At 43.9% G+C, this 12979-nt stretch overlaps 1 protein-coding gene across 1 annotated transcript; it reads right to left on the bottom strand.

Moving 5' to 3' along the window:
- Nucleotides 1-8664: 8664 nt before the first annotated feature.
- On the bottom strand, nucleotides 8665-10400 carry LOC123398302 (putative F-box only protein 9). Its single transcript, XM_045092781.1, has 2 exons — nucleotides 9058-10400; nucleotides 8665-8784 (listed from the first exon to the last, which is right to left on the bottom strand). Exons 1-2 carry the CDS (start codon nucleotides 10327-10329, stop codon nucleotides 8665-8667), a joined length of 1392 nt encoding a protein of 463 aa, XP_044948716.1. The 5' UTR covers nucleotides 10330-10400.
- Nucleotides 10401-12979: the final 2579 nt, after the last annotated feature.

Below are 12979 nucleotides of genomic sequence, written 5' to 3'. Positions count from 1 at the left end.
TCACGTTTCTATTAATTATTTTGCTAGACATTATTCTGCCTATGGTATCTTTAATTTTCTCAAACAGGCGGGACCAAAAGTATTTTTTAACGAGCCTAAAAAATCATGACAGAGACATAGCGCTTGCTACAGTTGTAAGTTTCTGAACCTAAATTCAAACTTGCTCGTGCTAAAATTACAAATGAATTGTGGGCAGTTCATGTCAATATGGCACTTGTGAAATCTGAAGATTTGGTACGGAGTCGCAAAAACTGCAATACTCTTGGTAATGTAGATTTTTTTTCGCATGCCAACCTTTGTAAGTGAATATTATCATGCCTCTATCACTCCTTGCATCATGTCAATGCATTGTTAGTTAACAGTTCATTTTGTTTTGTCTTTTTTGTAGATTCAAAAGATAAATGGATGATTATATGGGTGTTTGTGGCAACTGGCAAGTACTGTACAATGATGGTGTTCCTGTTTGACGATGAAGACGAATGCTTTCAGTTTTAGTTAAGTTGTAGGGATGATGTTGTGATCCTCGATTATGTTCTAGTTAAGTTGTAGGGATGTTGATGGATGCTTTCAATTTAAGTTTCGCTGTGCAGAAAACATTTAAATTATGCATCCCATTTTGATGAGTTTCCTCGTGTAATATCCACTATTGTAATACAATAATTTTATCTAATATATGATTTCTTCCTCCCGTGAGTATATTCTCTTGTTTATCTTCACTTGAAATACACAATTATCACCATTATGTGAAGAATTAATTAAATTCCTAGAAGTATGTATAAAAATAATATTATTCACATTATATATGAGAAACACTTGAGCATTGCAAATCCTTCATTGCCAAGCAATAGGATTTTGATTCATGTATGTTAAGCACCAACATATATAATTGTTGCACAAGTTTGTTTTATGTGTTGTATTCTTGCAACGATCACCTTTATCAACGGTAATATAAGCGTTGCATTATGCGCTAGCAACGCCGGATAAGGCAACACATCCCAAACCGTTGGTAAAGACACTAACAACGTATATATGGTCTTTTAGATACGAAAAAATGCATTGCTATAGGGGGGTTCCTGTTGTAGTGTCCTCTTCTTCTATTTTTCCTCTTCTTCTCCTCTCCTCCTCTTCTTATTCTCCTTCTCCTTCTTCTTCTTTTCTTCTCCTCCTCTTCTTATTTTCCTTTTTCCTATTCTTATTTTCTTCTTTTTGTTCATCTTTCTTCCTTCTTCTAACCCTAATCTAATTCTAAATATTACTAACCCTAATAATCTAGCACTAACCTAATAACAATAGCAATTAAATGACAAAAAATAAAAAACAGAGTTCTAAATATTTTTTCTTCTTCTCCTCTTTCTCTTCTTCTTCCCTTTCTTCTCCTCTTCTTCTACCTCTCATCCTCCTCTTCTTCTACTTCTCCTCGTCTTCTTCTTCCTTTTCTTCTCCTCCTCTTCTTCTCCTCCTCCTCTTCTCCTGCTCCTCCTCTTCTTCTCCTCCTCCCCCTGATCTCTAGCTACACCACAACATGGGGAGGGGGGCAGGGGCGTCTGACGCGAGGGACAGAGGAATGGGGAGGAGGGGATGGGTGGCTTGCCGGAGCAGGAGGGGAGGGGGTGTCCACCGGCGGTGCTTGGGGGGGGGGGTCGAGGGCGCGCGCAGGGATGGGCAGGGAGGGCTCCGGCGGGTGGCGGCGGCGACACAGGAGCGCGTGTGGGAGAGGGGGGAGAGGGAACTCCTAACTTAGCAGTAGCGCTGGTTCTAACCCAACGCTACTGCTAAATGACCTAGGACATATAGCAGTAGCGTTGGATTAGAACCCCTGCTAGTGCTAAGTTAGCAGTAGCGCTGGAACCAATCGAGCGCTACTGGTAACTTTATTTTCTTTATTACTTTACTTTACTTTCTTTTTATTATTTTACTTTATTATTATTTTCTTTCTTTCCTTTTTATTATTTTCCTTTCCTTTTCTGTTTACTTTCCTTTTTCTTTTGTATTGCTTTCTCACTTTTGTTTTTTTGTTTTTCTCTAAACGGCCTCGCATGCATGCAGTCGACGATGAGAACGTCTCCCTCCCACACTGTGTGAATATTACCGGAACCATTTGTTGTTTCATACACAAAATACATACATATATATAAATGATTATTCTCAGCTGCGTCAAAGACGTTTCACATTGAGCTTCTTTCCTTTCTTGTTGGTTGTCATGATTCTTCTTTTCCGACACCATGGAGTACGATTTTTCTTAGGTAACGTAGTCTTGATTCTTCTTTTCACGTATGCTTCATCGTCATCGTCATCTTCCCTCATCGGGTTGCCGTATTGGTCATAGTCTTTCTCGTTGGCGACTCCATCCATTCTAACGATGTTCCTTTTGCCTCTCTTCATGAAAACACAGCTAGGATTGGTCAGGTCAGTTATGAAGAAGCATTGTGTCGCGTGCTTAGCGTGTATCCATGGCTCAGTTTTGGCGATGATGTTAACGTTCACGGTAGCGCTCTTTGCGTTGGGTATAAACATGGTAGTGAAATACATGTTTTCTCTTACGACGACATTAGCCCACCTGACACGGAACATCGTCGCATCGTGTTTTCCAGCATAGTTAAGCTCCCAGATCTCTTCGACCCTCTCATAAAATCTTTCAGTTGTGTCGTTGGAGTCGGTCACGCATTCAATCGTCACCCTGAGTTCTGGTAATCACTGTCCATGTCTTTGGCTTCCGTGTATAACGTGTACCCGTTGATATCGTATGCCTCATAGGACACGAGTTTGGGCACGGGGCCATGTGCCAAGACGTGTATGAGAAACCCGTGTGCACTCCCCTCTTCCGGGGGATTAGCACGAACCTGCTCTTTGAACCAACGCATGAAAGTGGTGTTGTGCTCTACAGTAACTTCGTCATTTGTCTTGCGCATCCCCTGATCACAGTACTTCTTTGCGATGATTTCTTTGTGCAATGTCACATAATCATCTACCACATCTAGGTGTTGTAGCACTACTAAGTTAGCCATGTCAAAGTCGATCCGAGTTGTCCACATGCAATTCCCTCTGACCGTTGTTGTGACCTTCTCCTCCGAGCCTCCCATGGTGCTTGTTGACGGGCAAACCAACAACATGGTCTTCTTTGCCTATACAATTCTCGCAAAAGGAGATGCAATCCTGGGTCAGATACCCCTGGACGATGCTCCCGTCGGGACGGGACATGTTATGAACGAATCCTTTGATGACCCCATTCATCATCTCGAACGGCATCATGTTGTGAAGGAATGTCGGCCCAAGGTCGATGATGTCGTCCACGATGTGGACACACAGATGCACCATGACGTCAAAGAACGCGGGCGGGCAGTACATCTCATGCTCACATAGTATGACAACGATCTCTTCATGTAGCCTTAGGAACTGCTTCACACTGATGGACTTTCGAGAGATAACGTCGAAGAAATTGCAGAGACTAGTAAGCGTCTCACGGACGTGCTTGTCCATTATCCCTCTAATGGCAACCGGGAGTATCCGCGTCATCATCACGTGACAGTCATGAGACTTCATTCTGTTGAACCTTTTCTTCTTGGTGTCTAGAAATCTGCTTATGTTTCCACAATAACCGGAACTGACTTTGGTTCCGTAAGGCACTTGATGAATTGACCGATCTCCTTCGGACCTAAGGTGAAGTAAGAAGGGAGAAATGACTCTAGCTAACTAGTGGAGAGGGAGAGAGATGACCTAGCTAGCTAGCTAGATCTATATGTATGGAAGGGGGAGAGGGGGTGTGTGTGTGGGTGAAAGGGGGAGAGGGGGTGTGTATGGAGAGAGTTAGAAGAGGCCATTTATGGAGGAGAATTAGGGTGGTGGGGGCATTAATGGGGAGAGAAGAGAGGTAGAAGGAAGAGTGAAGAAGGGCAACAATGGTGGGGAAGTAACTTAGAGATAGGAGAGGATAAAGGAGGGGAGAGGGCAAAGGAGGGACGAAGGAGGAGAGGGGGTGTGTGGGTGAAAGCTGCCCACAGCCACGCATACCAGTAGCGGTTTTTCTGGAGCAGCTCTACTGCTAAGTGGGCCCCAATACCAGTACCGTTGATTCCCCAAGAGCTATCGTCTGTGGGCTCGTTGGACCACGTTTAGCAGTAGCGCTTTTTACATATCAAGCGCTATTGCAAAGGCCATGACCAATAGCGCTTGGCAGATCCAGCGCTACCGCTAAATAGCAGCAGCGCTTGCCATATTCGAGCGCTACTACTAGGCTCCTATCTATAAGGTTTTACCTATTAGTGAAAACACGAGGATGAATCTTCAGTGAGAATAACTCCTCAAATTGCCATATTAGTGAAAATAGTCATTTGATCACTAAACAAGGGCCAACACTAAGAAATAATCATAATATTGAAACCACAAATCCTAGGTTAGCTAGCATAGGAGAAATGTGTTCTTAAATCAAAGAAATCTCGAAACATAGCCACCAACTCTATGTCGAAAATAAGGTACAAATCTATGAGTGTAAGAAGAATCACATAATACAAACTACTCCCTCTGTTTGGGTTTATTAGGCCCCCATTTTATTTTGAGCCAAAGTTTGACCATGCATTTAAATAATAAAATGGAAACTATACATCACAAAAACTATGCCACGGAAAACATCTTTCAAATACAAATCCAACACAATACTTTTTGTATCGAATACTTTATATATTTCTAGTCAAATACAAAGTTAAAGTTGGACCTAAAATACAATGGGCCTAATAAACCCGGACGCAGTGCAAAAAACTGCTTAGATGACTGCACAATGGAAAAGGAGGAATGGGGCCATGAGTGAAGCCAGGGAGGAGATTTGGGGGTGGAGCCGGGTGGTGGTGCAAATTTATCATGCATTCGATCATCACCGTCATGATGTGCAAGTGGTCAAAACGGCACACGAACTCTCGTTCGTGGCTAGTTAGCTAGGGCCTCACATACTGCCATTTAGGACCAAGATGATGCATTTTCATAAAATTTGGAGTAAGTTGACATGTCCAAAATAGTATTATGACCTCACATCCATTTCATTCCTCATAAAATCCCACCAAAATTCTACCGATTAAAAACCAATTCCCCCAAAAAATCCCAAAGACAGTCCCATAGTCGTCGCTCTCCAACAAGGCCACAACCTCTTCATCCCAGGGAGGAGCTGGGCCCCGGGCACCTAGGGCCCAGGCCCGGGGCGTAGAAATTTTGCTAGGCTATTACATATATACGTTTATCTGCTGGCCCAGGGTACATCCCATTCAAATAAAGAAGGCCCATAGCGTCATGGGCTGTTTTATCTTGTGAAACGGACACCGATTCAATTCATACTCACGCACGTACACGACTGGAGGAAAACCATCATGCCACGAAGGAAGAAAAACCATTAGGCACGGGCACGAGCACGAGCGTATCATCAGGCAGGAGACGCCATCGCTCGTCTTCTAGCCCGGGTTGCGGTCGACCTAATTCACGCGCAGGATCAACGCTCACGCCGGCCGCTGTCGTCACCGTCCGTCGCCGTCTCGGCCGCCGCCGTCGCCGTCTCGGTCGCCGCCGTACTGTCGTACGGACATACGGTTCATCCTTCGCCTGGTCCAGCTTTTGCTTGTTGCAACCGCATCAGTGGAAAGATCTTTCTCAGCTATGAGTATTATCAAGACAGAGTTGAGGAATAGGATGAGTGATGATTGGCTTAATTATAGGATGGTTTGCTACATTGAGCGAGATGTATTTGCAAGTACTGATGATGATGATATTGTATACCGATTTCAATCATATAGGTGTCGTAAATGACTTTTACCTCGTCGAAGTGGGAAGTTTTTAGATTTAAATCAATGATAATTGTTTCACTTATTTTTTATGCCTTGTCTTATGCACTCATGAAGCAAACCGTTGATTTGGTACTCCTTTTATGTCATGATATTCTTTGTAGTTTTTGACATATTTTTATCTACTTTGTTATATCGTTGAGCATTGAGTTTAAATTCTAAAATAAATGTGCAATTGAGCCATATTTAGTATGAGGTATCTTTTACGGTAGCTAAAAGCCTTATGGACATTAAGTTTTTTCCTTTCGAGGAAAACAAATTTAAGCCCGGGGCTTGCTCCAATCCTGGCTCCGCCACTGCTTCATCCCCTTTTGACATATAACATATAAAACAAGCAACATATTCTTCTGTCACGCCAATACCCTCCTCCCTGATTTGGTTTTAGATGATCCTGCTCTCTGATTGTGCCTGCGTTTGTATTCCCACAAGGCAAAAGCTGCATGCATGCATGTACCACGCCACAGCGCACAATTCCTGACCATGTGTGCATGCATGCACTCGATGGCCTGCATGCATGCAGTCCGCCTCGTCTCGCCGCAGCGCTTTCTTGAAATGAAGAAACGCAGCAGAGCAGAGCAGCAGCGCGGCGCCATGCCGTGCCGCCCGCCGCTACTCGCCCAGCTTGCTTGCTGCTGCAGAGGAAAAGAACCGGCAATCTGGGACCTCTGCCAACGATGCAGAAACTGTTATGGATAGACTGGGCATGCATGTCACCAGGCCATTCATCATCGTATAGACAATAGGCTTGGCGTCACGTACGCACGGGCACGGCAGTCAGCGAGGACATCAGGGTGCGCATCTGCCGGTTTATCAGCAGATCGGTGGAGATGACGATCGAGGAACAACGGCAATTAGGCGGCATCTTCTCCAAGCTCGGACAAGGGTCGAAAACAAGAGGTGCGTACATATTTTTCTTTTCGATAAACACCGATTACAGAGACACATACTCGCTCCGTCTTAGAATAAGTATCGCTGCTTTATTCTCGGACGAAGGGTGTACTCCCTCCGTTTCAAAATAAATGTCTTAACTTTGTACTAACTCTAGTATAAAGTTGGTTTCTCACAAACAACACGATTCTCGCTACGGTTGTACTCTATTCCCATACTGACGGCGACCTTCACGGCGGCGTCTCGGAGTTGATGGCCACGTGTGCTGCTCGGTCCTTCAGATCGACAACTTGGTCTTCACGCCGTTCTTCATATCTGGCGAGATCAGTTTCTCGGTCTGTCGCTGGCATTCATGGTTATTCGCGACGGCGCTGGCGGCCGGGGCGAGGTGGTTCTTCTGGAGCGAGGATGCCGGTCCGGAGGTGGTGGATCTGCCGTTCCTCTCCGACTTCGTAGATGGGAGGCGACAAATCTTGGTCCAAGACAACACGGGGACGTTTCCCGGTCGACATGCCACAGCGACATGTGCCTTGCTGCGTGCAGCGGGCCTGTTCATCAACTCACAAAGCCTCGTTGGCGATGGTGCTTTCTTGGACCTTGGGATGGTGGAGGCTCGGCGTCTCTTTCAGCGTTCGCCTCGGCGGCGCTGGAGTTGAGCGGCGGCCGTTCGCTACGGTGGTTGCAGGAAATCCTAGGAATCATTTTGTATTTCTCGATCTTTTAGGATTTTATCTGCAAATTCAGGATAATCGTTTTATTCCGGTTTATCTTTTAGTTTCCACGTGTGTTGCTTATTGTAACTTGTTTTTCGATTAATGAAATATGTGGTTACAAAAAAAAACTCTAGTATAAAGTTGTATTAATTTTAAGACACTTATTTTGAGACGGAGAGAGTATATGTTTTTACAGAACGCCTACTGAAGAAGATCAGTATGATTTTTCTTTTTGATTGACATAATGAATTGGGAAATCAACCGTAATGCTCCTATTGATGATAGTACTATTGTGGCACAGAAGTTACGAGCTGCTAGTTTTCCTTTGGCAAGAAGTAAACACGGGTCCGCTTGGTTCAAATTTGCGCATGAGCTGAAGGAGGCCATGGATTGCTCTTGAGTCTTGGCACCACAGTGGTTGTCAGGAAGTGGAACTGTCGGCACTCGAAGCCTGGAAGCCGAAGACCTTTGCTTTTTTTTTTTTTTTTTTTTTTCCGTTTTTGAGAACCAAACGAAGAGCTCTGCAATATGGTCGTAGCCGCCGGCGCTACAGAATCATGTCGTCCACATCGACGAATCGAATCTGGAGCTGGGCTTCCTCTTCCGCTTGGGCCTTGATGGGCCAGCCTCGTTCTCCTCTCCTTTTCTCTGCTGCCAAACAAAGTATACTGTTCTAAGCAAAAAAAGATGCAAATGCAACTTCTCAAAAAAAACATGCAAGTGCTGATCTACAGACCTTGTAAAATGGCATGAATTTACTATTCAAATAATTCAAGAACCAGGAAGGCCCCGGCTCTTTGCTGAAGTAAATAAATCAACACATAGGGTGCATTGTCTCAACTTCTTGTGTGCTTAATTTCGATGTTTTCAAGATGAATCAAAATACCCTGTACCGTGCTTTCAAACTTTCTACTGTAAAGCAGTGTTATTAATCTATGAGTTATATACCGAGCAAATGAGGCTAGAAAAGTAACAAGTAACAAGGGAGGCTACTCATGGATGCATGCATCATTCAAATACAGAGGCCGAGGGTGGTCCTTCTTTTTAAAAATAAAAAAGAACAAGCGAGGCTACTAGAGTAACTAGAAGCTAGAACCATCACAAACCTTTGCGTGGTCTGCCCCTAGGATCATCTGCTTTCTCTCGTCACAGGCTGCGTCCACTGCCTGGGCTAAGGCCTATAAATAATATGTCAATCTTGTCAATTTCACAATATCACAGCGACAACAGCAAAATGATTCTGCTCAAAGAAGACCTCCACACCGTACCTTCGACGGAGCATCCAAACTATCCCAATGAGATTCCAGCATTTCCATCACCCGCCACTGCTCGACCCAATTAAGCCGCCGTCGGCGGGGGCTATCCTGCTACACTCACGACAGGCAGTTCTAATTAAGAATCCTCACTCCAAAATCAATTGAGAAAATGCTGATCCAATGTAAGTATAAAAATCTTGGTAACTTTCAATTCGACGCAGAAGGATAAGTTTACCTGATCTGGTGGGGCAGGCAAGTTCAGACTAATGGATGCGCCGACCACATGTGCCATTTCCTGCCAACAAGGATTATTTCAGTGTGTCACACTCAAATAACAGTAAAGAAACATATAGGTTAACAAGGGAAGTTTAGCTATTATACATGCATCCTTTGCTGCATACGATGGCTGGATCTCCACAGCTCCTGTATCTCAGAATGGACGTGTTCCCATGCCTCCCACTTCTTCAATTTCCAACCTTCTTTTCGCTTCCGCGTGCGCACGATACCGGCCTTCTTGTATGCATCCAACCGCACAAGTGACTTCACATACATATAGGATTGCATATTCCCGGACCAGCGGGGGCTGGAATCTAACAGCTTCACCAACGTGGTTACGTCAATCGTAAACCGCTGGCTCGTCAATTCATGGCAATAGATGCCACCATTGCCATTATGCATGACAATCTTATCCCCGTAGATGAAATGTGGTCCTGGAATGGCAAGTGCTGATAACTCAATACCATACTTCTGGGTCCAACTTTGCTCCTTGTTGTCAAGTGTCCAAACATGCAGCCTCCCTGCAAGCCCAGAATCTCTTCTGGTTTGAACAGCAGCCACAGACACCTCTGAATCTATCTCGGTGATCCGACACAACGGATTACCAAATGCAGGATCTGCAAAATCAACTTGGGGCAACCGTATTAACTTCTGACGTTCATCTGTGAGATCAAAGGATACGACGGCCCGTCCCCAGCTGCTTTCTTGGTCTTTGGTTAGCCAGTATATTGCTCCATCAGCGTTGACAACCCCACTTTGTTTCAAATAGAGCAAGCTCAGAGCTTGTTCAGTTCTCACAACCCTCCACTTCTCATCACCCAGCGTGTAAACTTGAATGACACTGAATGAACCACCAACATGGTGGCGCTCCTCGCCCGGAAGGAAGTGCACGATCTTGTATTCATTTGTAACTGGACTGAAACCAAAGCTGTAGAAAGATGGGTGATCATCCGTCGAGCACTCGACGGGCTTGGCGAGGTGCATACTTTCACCGGTGGCGAGGTTGGCAATCTTGATGGTTGATTTATCCGAGTACAAGCAAACAAGGCCATTGCACGAGGCGCACAAGAAGTCATCAGGCTCGATCACTGGCACATCCCGTGTTGATGGCGACCAGGCCTCATCAAGGAGGACTGCTTCGCTGGGGCAGGACTTGCGTGAAGCCCTGCCTCGTTGGAAAAATAAAAGGGGGCGAGGCCGCGCACGCCGGAGGTGTGCCATGGTGAACTGCGGATCCCGGATGATGCCACCCCACTGCTTGCAGACAACACGGCACCCCAGCAGATCGCTCACAGGAAGCCTCACAAGTATCAGTTCAATGATCTCTTGCGGCAGGCTGGAGAGGCATTTCTTCTTTTTTACTGGCTGCATCGCCATGGTTTGGGACTTTCGGTCGAAGCCACAGTGAGAGAGCTACCAAATCTCTCTGCAGTCAACAATTTGGCGGACTGGCAGGTCGAACGAATTCAGAAACTTGATAAACTCTGCAGAAATTACATGAAAGCAAGATCAGTGAACGAAGTTTTTAAAAATCGTGGGATCAGAAGTTCCAGAACAGGAGCTGAGGAAATCGCTATGCCCTCAACATTGTCCCTCTTTATTTATATGATGACTGCCCAAGGGGTTCATATCAAACAATCCTGATCCACAATCTCTGAACCTAATTATACACAAATAAAAAAAAGATATCGTACTGCTACCTAGTCATAGCCCCCCGCCAATATTTCGTACTCGACAGAATTTCATACGTACTATAGGTTCCCACGGATTGGAGTTTTTTTCCCTTGCACGTTGCAACCCTAACGTATGCATGACTGCTGTTCCCTGCGATACGGGATCAAGGCGCGGAATGCAGAGGAAGCGCGATTACAGAAATGCAGATGGAGGGAGAGAGAACGAGATCCGGAGTTTGGGGAGGGGAGACTCACGGGCGAATTCAGATGAACTCCTCCGCCGGCGCCTTGGCCCCCGCGGCCGCGAGATGGAAGAATAGAAGATGACATTACGCCGTCGTTTCACCGAGAGGGAGTGCCGTATTTAACCGCGTGGGCCAGGCTCGCCGAATTCCGTCTCTGGCCCGGTGGGTGGAGTGGCCAGGTTCGGAGCGGATACGGCTTCAATCGTGTGACTTTTCCTTTTTACATATATTTTCTTTGATTCTACCAATGCTGGTAGCATTTGGTCTGTTATAGCTGAGTTTTTTGATAGGAGTAGAATTCAATGATTTAATGATGTATCTTTCTTGTGGAAGTTGAACAAGAAAAAACCTATGCTTAATTTGATTGTTGCTGCCTCCTTATGGAGCATTTGAACATTACGGAATGGATTTTGCTTCTAGGGACGCACTTGGAGAGGCCTGGGCTGTGTTCTTGTCAAACTAAGAGGGATTTTGCAACAATGGCGGGTTCTCTGCGATGCTGTTCAAGTGGAAGTACCGAGGAGATTCGTTTTGCTGCTAGACAAACATCGGGGAGAGCTGCTGAGGATCGTATGGAGCCAGGGCCCTGATTAACTTTCTCTTCATGTGATCTGTAATAGATGTTTAATCCAGATGCTAGGTTTCTGGTGTTGGTTTGTTTTAGGGATGTTTTTTAGCCTGGCTTTCAGGACATGCTTTTGTTTTGTCATGCCTGGTTGGTTGTTACTTCGGTCTGCTTCATTTTAATAAAATGGGACGGGGGGACCCCTTTCTTTCAAAAAAATATATCAGAAATAGTAACGCCCACACGTATGACACTAGTCAACATGGTTCATACGCCTTCATAACCATTCATCTTGCCACATCAAATATATGACATCAATAGAATCTTTTTTATTTTTAAAATTAAAAAAATGATTTATCTCATAAATAAAAATTCTAATTAAAAATCTTTTTTCACCAATAAATACGTCTCGACGAGATCTTCAAAACTAAATTCTATATTGATATGTTTCGACAATTTTTTTGAGGCCACAAGTTGCAACATGTTTACGCTAAAGTTGTCATAGTGTTTACAATAAAGTTACTACGACATGTTTCATCTAGTTTTTCTCTAGATTTAAAGCTATCATTGTATTTCAACTATTTTTCATGGCATTTTTTTTAATTTTACATGGAAAATTTTGGAATTAACCACGGAAAATTCATTTCATGGATCATGGTTGTTTTTAGTAATTCATCATGGCAAACTGAGTTTATAGATCATGTCAATTTTATTATTTTGACCATGGCAAATTAAGTATTTGAACTTGAAAAATATTTTTTGTATGAACGATGACAAATTTTAGTGCATGTATCATGACAAATGTAAGTAATTCACAATGGTAATTTTAGTTTATGGTTCATGGCAAATTTGAGCTAGTCATGCATTTTTAAAGTAATTAACAACATATTTCTTTTTTACATGTCAACCATGTCAAAATTATTTCATGGATCATGGAAAATCTTCGTAATTCATCATGGCAAGTTTAGTTTGTTACTTTCCTTTTTTATAACATGTAAAAGTTTGCTTTAAACTTAGAAGAAAAAGTAGATGAAATATATCATGGCAACTTCAGTGTAATCATCATGGCAATTTATGTGCAATGGACGTGGCAACTTTTAACCCAAAAAAAGTTATCGAAAGATATCGATGTGAGATCTAGTTTTGAAGATCTCGTCGCAATGGATTTAATGGTGAAAACAATTTTTCAATTGGATTTTTTATTTAAAAGATAAAACATTTTTAAAACTAAAAAGACAAAATATTCCGGATGACATTATCAATTTTGTTACTTGTGCATGCATGCGTTGACGTGGTGCAACCTCTCATCATTGAGCCTCTGGGCTGTTGTTGCTCCTACCACACGTGTGGGCGTTATCGTGACCCGGAAAATTGAAATAAAGGAGTAGAAATTACAATCAGCTAGCACGCCCGCATGCACGGACACACCATCTTTCTACTGCGCATGCCAGACCGTAAGTCATGCTCGATGCTTCATTGCCGGAGAAAAAAGACTTTGAATCCGCGTTCGGAAAAAGTCAACGGGTTATGCTAGAAGACGTCGG

The sequence above is a fragment of the Hordeum vulgare genome, chromosome 5H (assembly GCF_904849725.1).
Source record: "Hordeum vulgare subsp. vulgare chromosome 5H, MorexV3_pseudomolecules_assembly, whole genome shotgun sequence".
Taxonomy (NCBI): Eukaryota; Viridiplantae; Streptophyta; class Magnoliopsida; order Poales; family Poaceae; genus Hordeum; species Hordeum vulgare.
The sequence above is the reverse complement of the archived record's forward strand: the minus strand, read 5'-3'. Positions and strand labels throughout refer to the sequence as shown.

Coding starts and splice junctions, on each gene's coding strand:
- LOC123398302 (XM_045092781.1), bottom strand. CDS start 10,329: ATGGCGATGCAGCCAGTAAAAAAGAAGAAATGCCTCTCCAGCCTGCCG. Junction 8,785..9,057: donor GTATGCAGCAAAGGATGCAT/GTATAATAGCTA, acceptor TGAGTGTAGCAG/GATAGCCCCCGCCGACGGCG.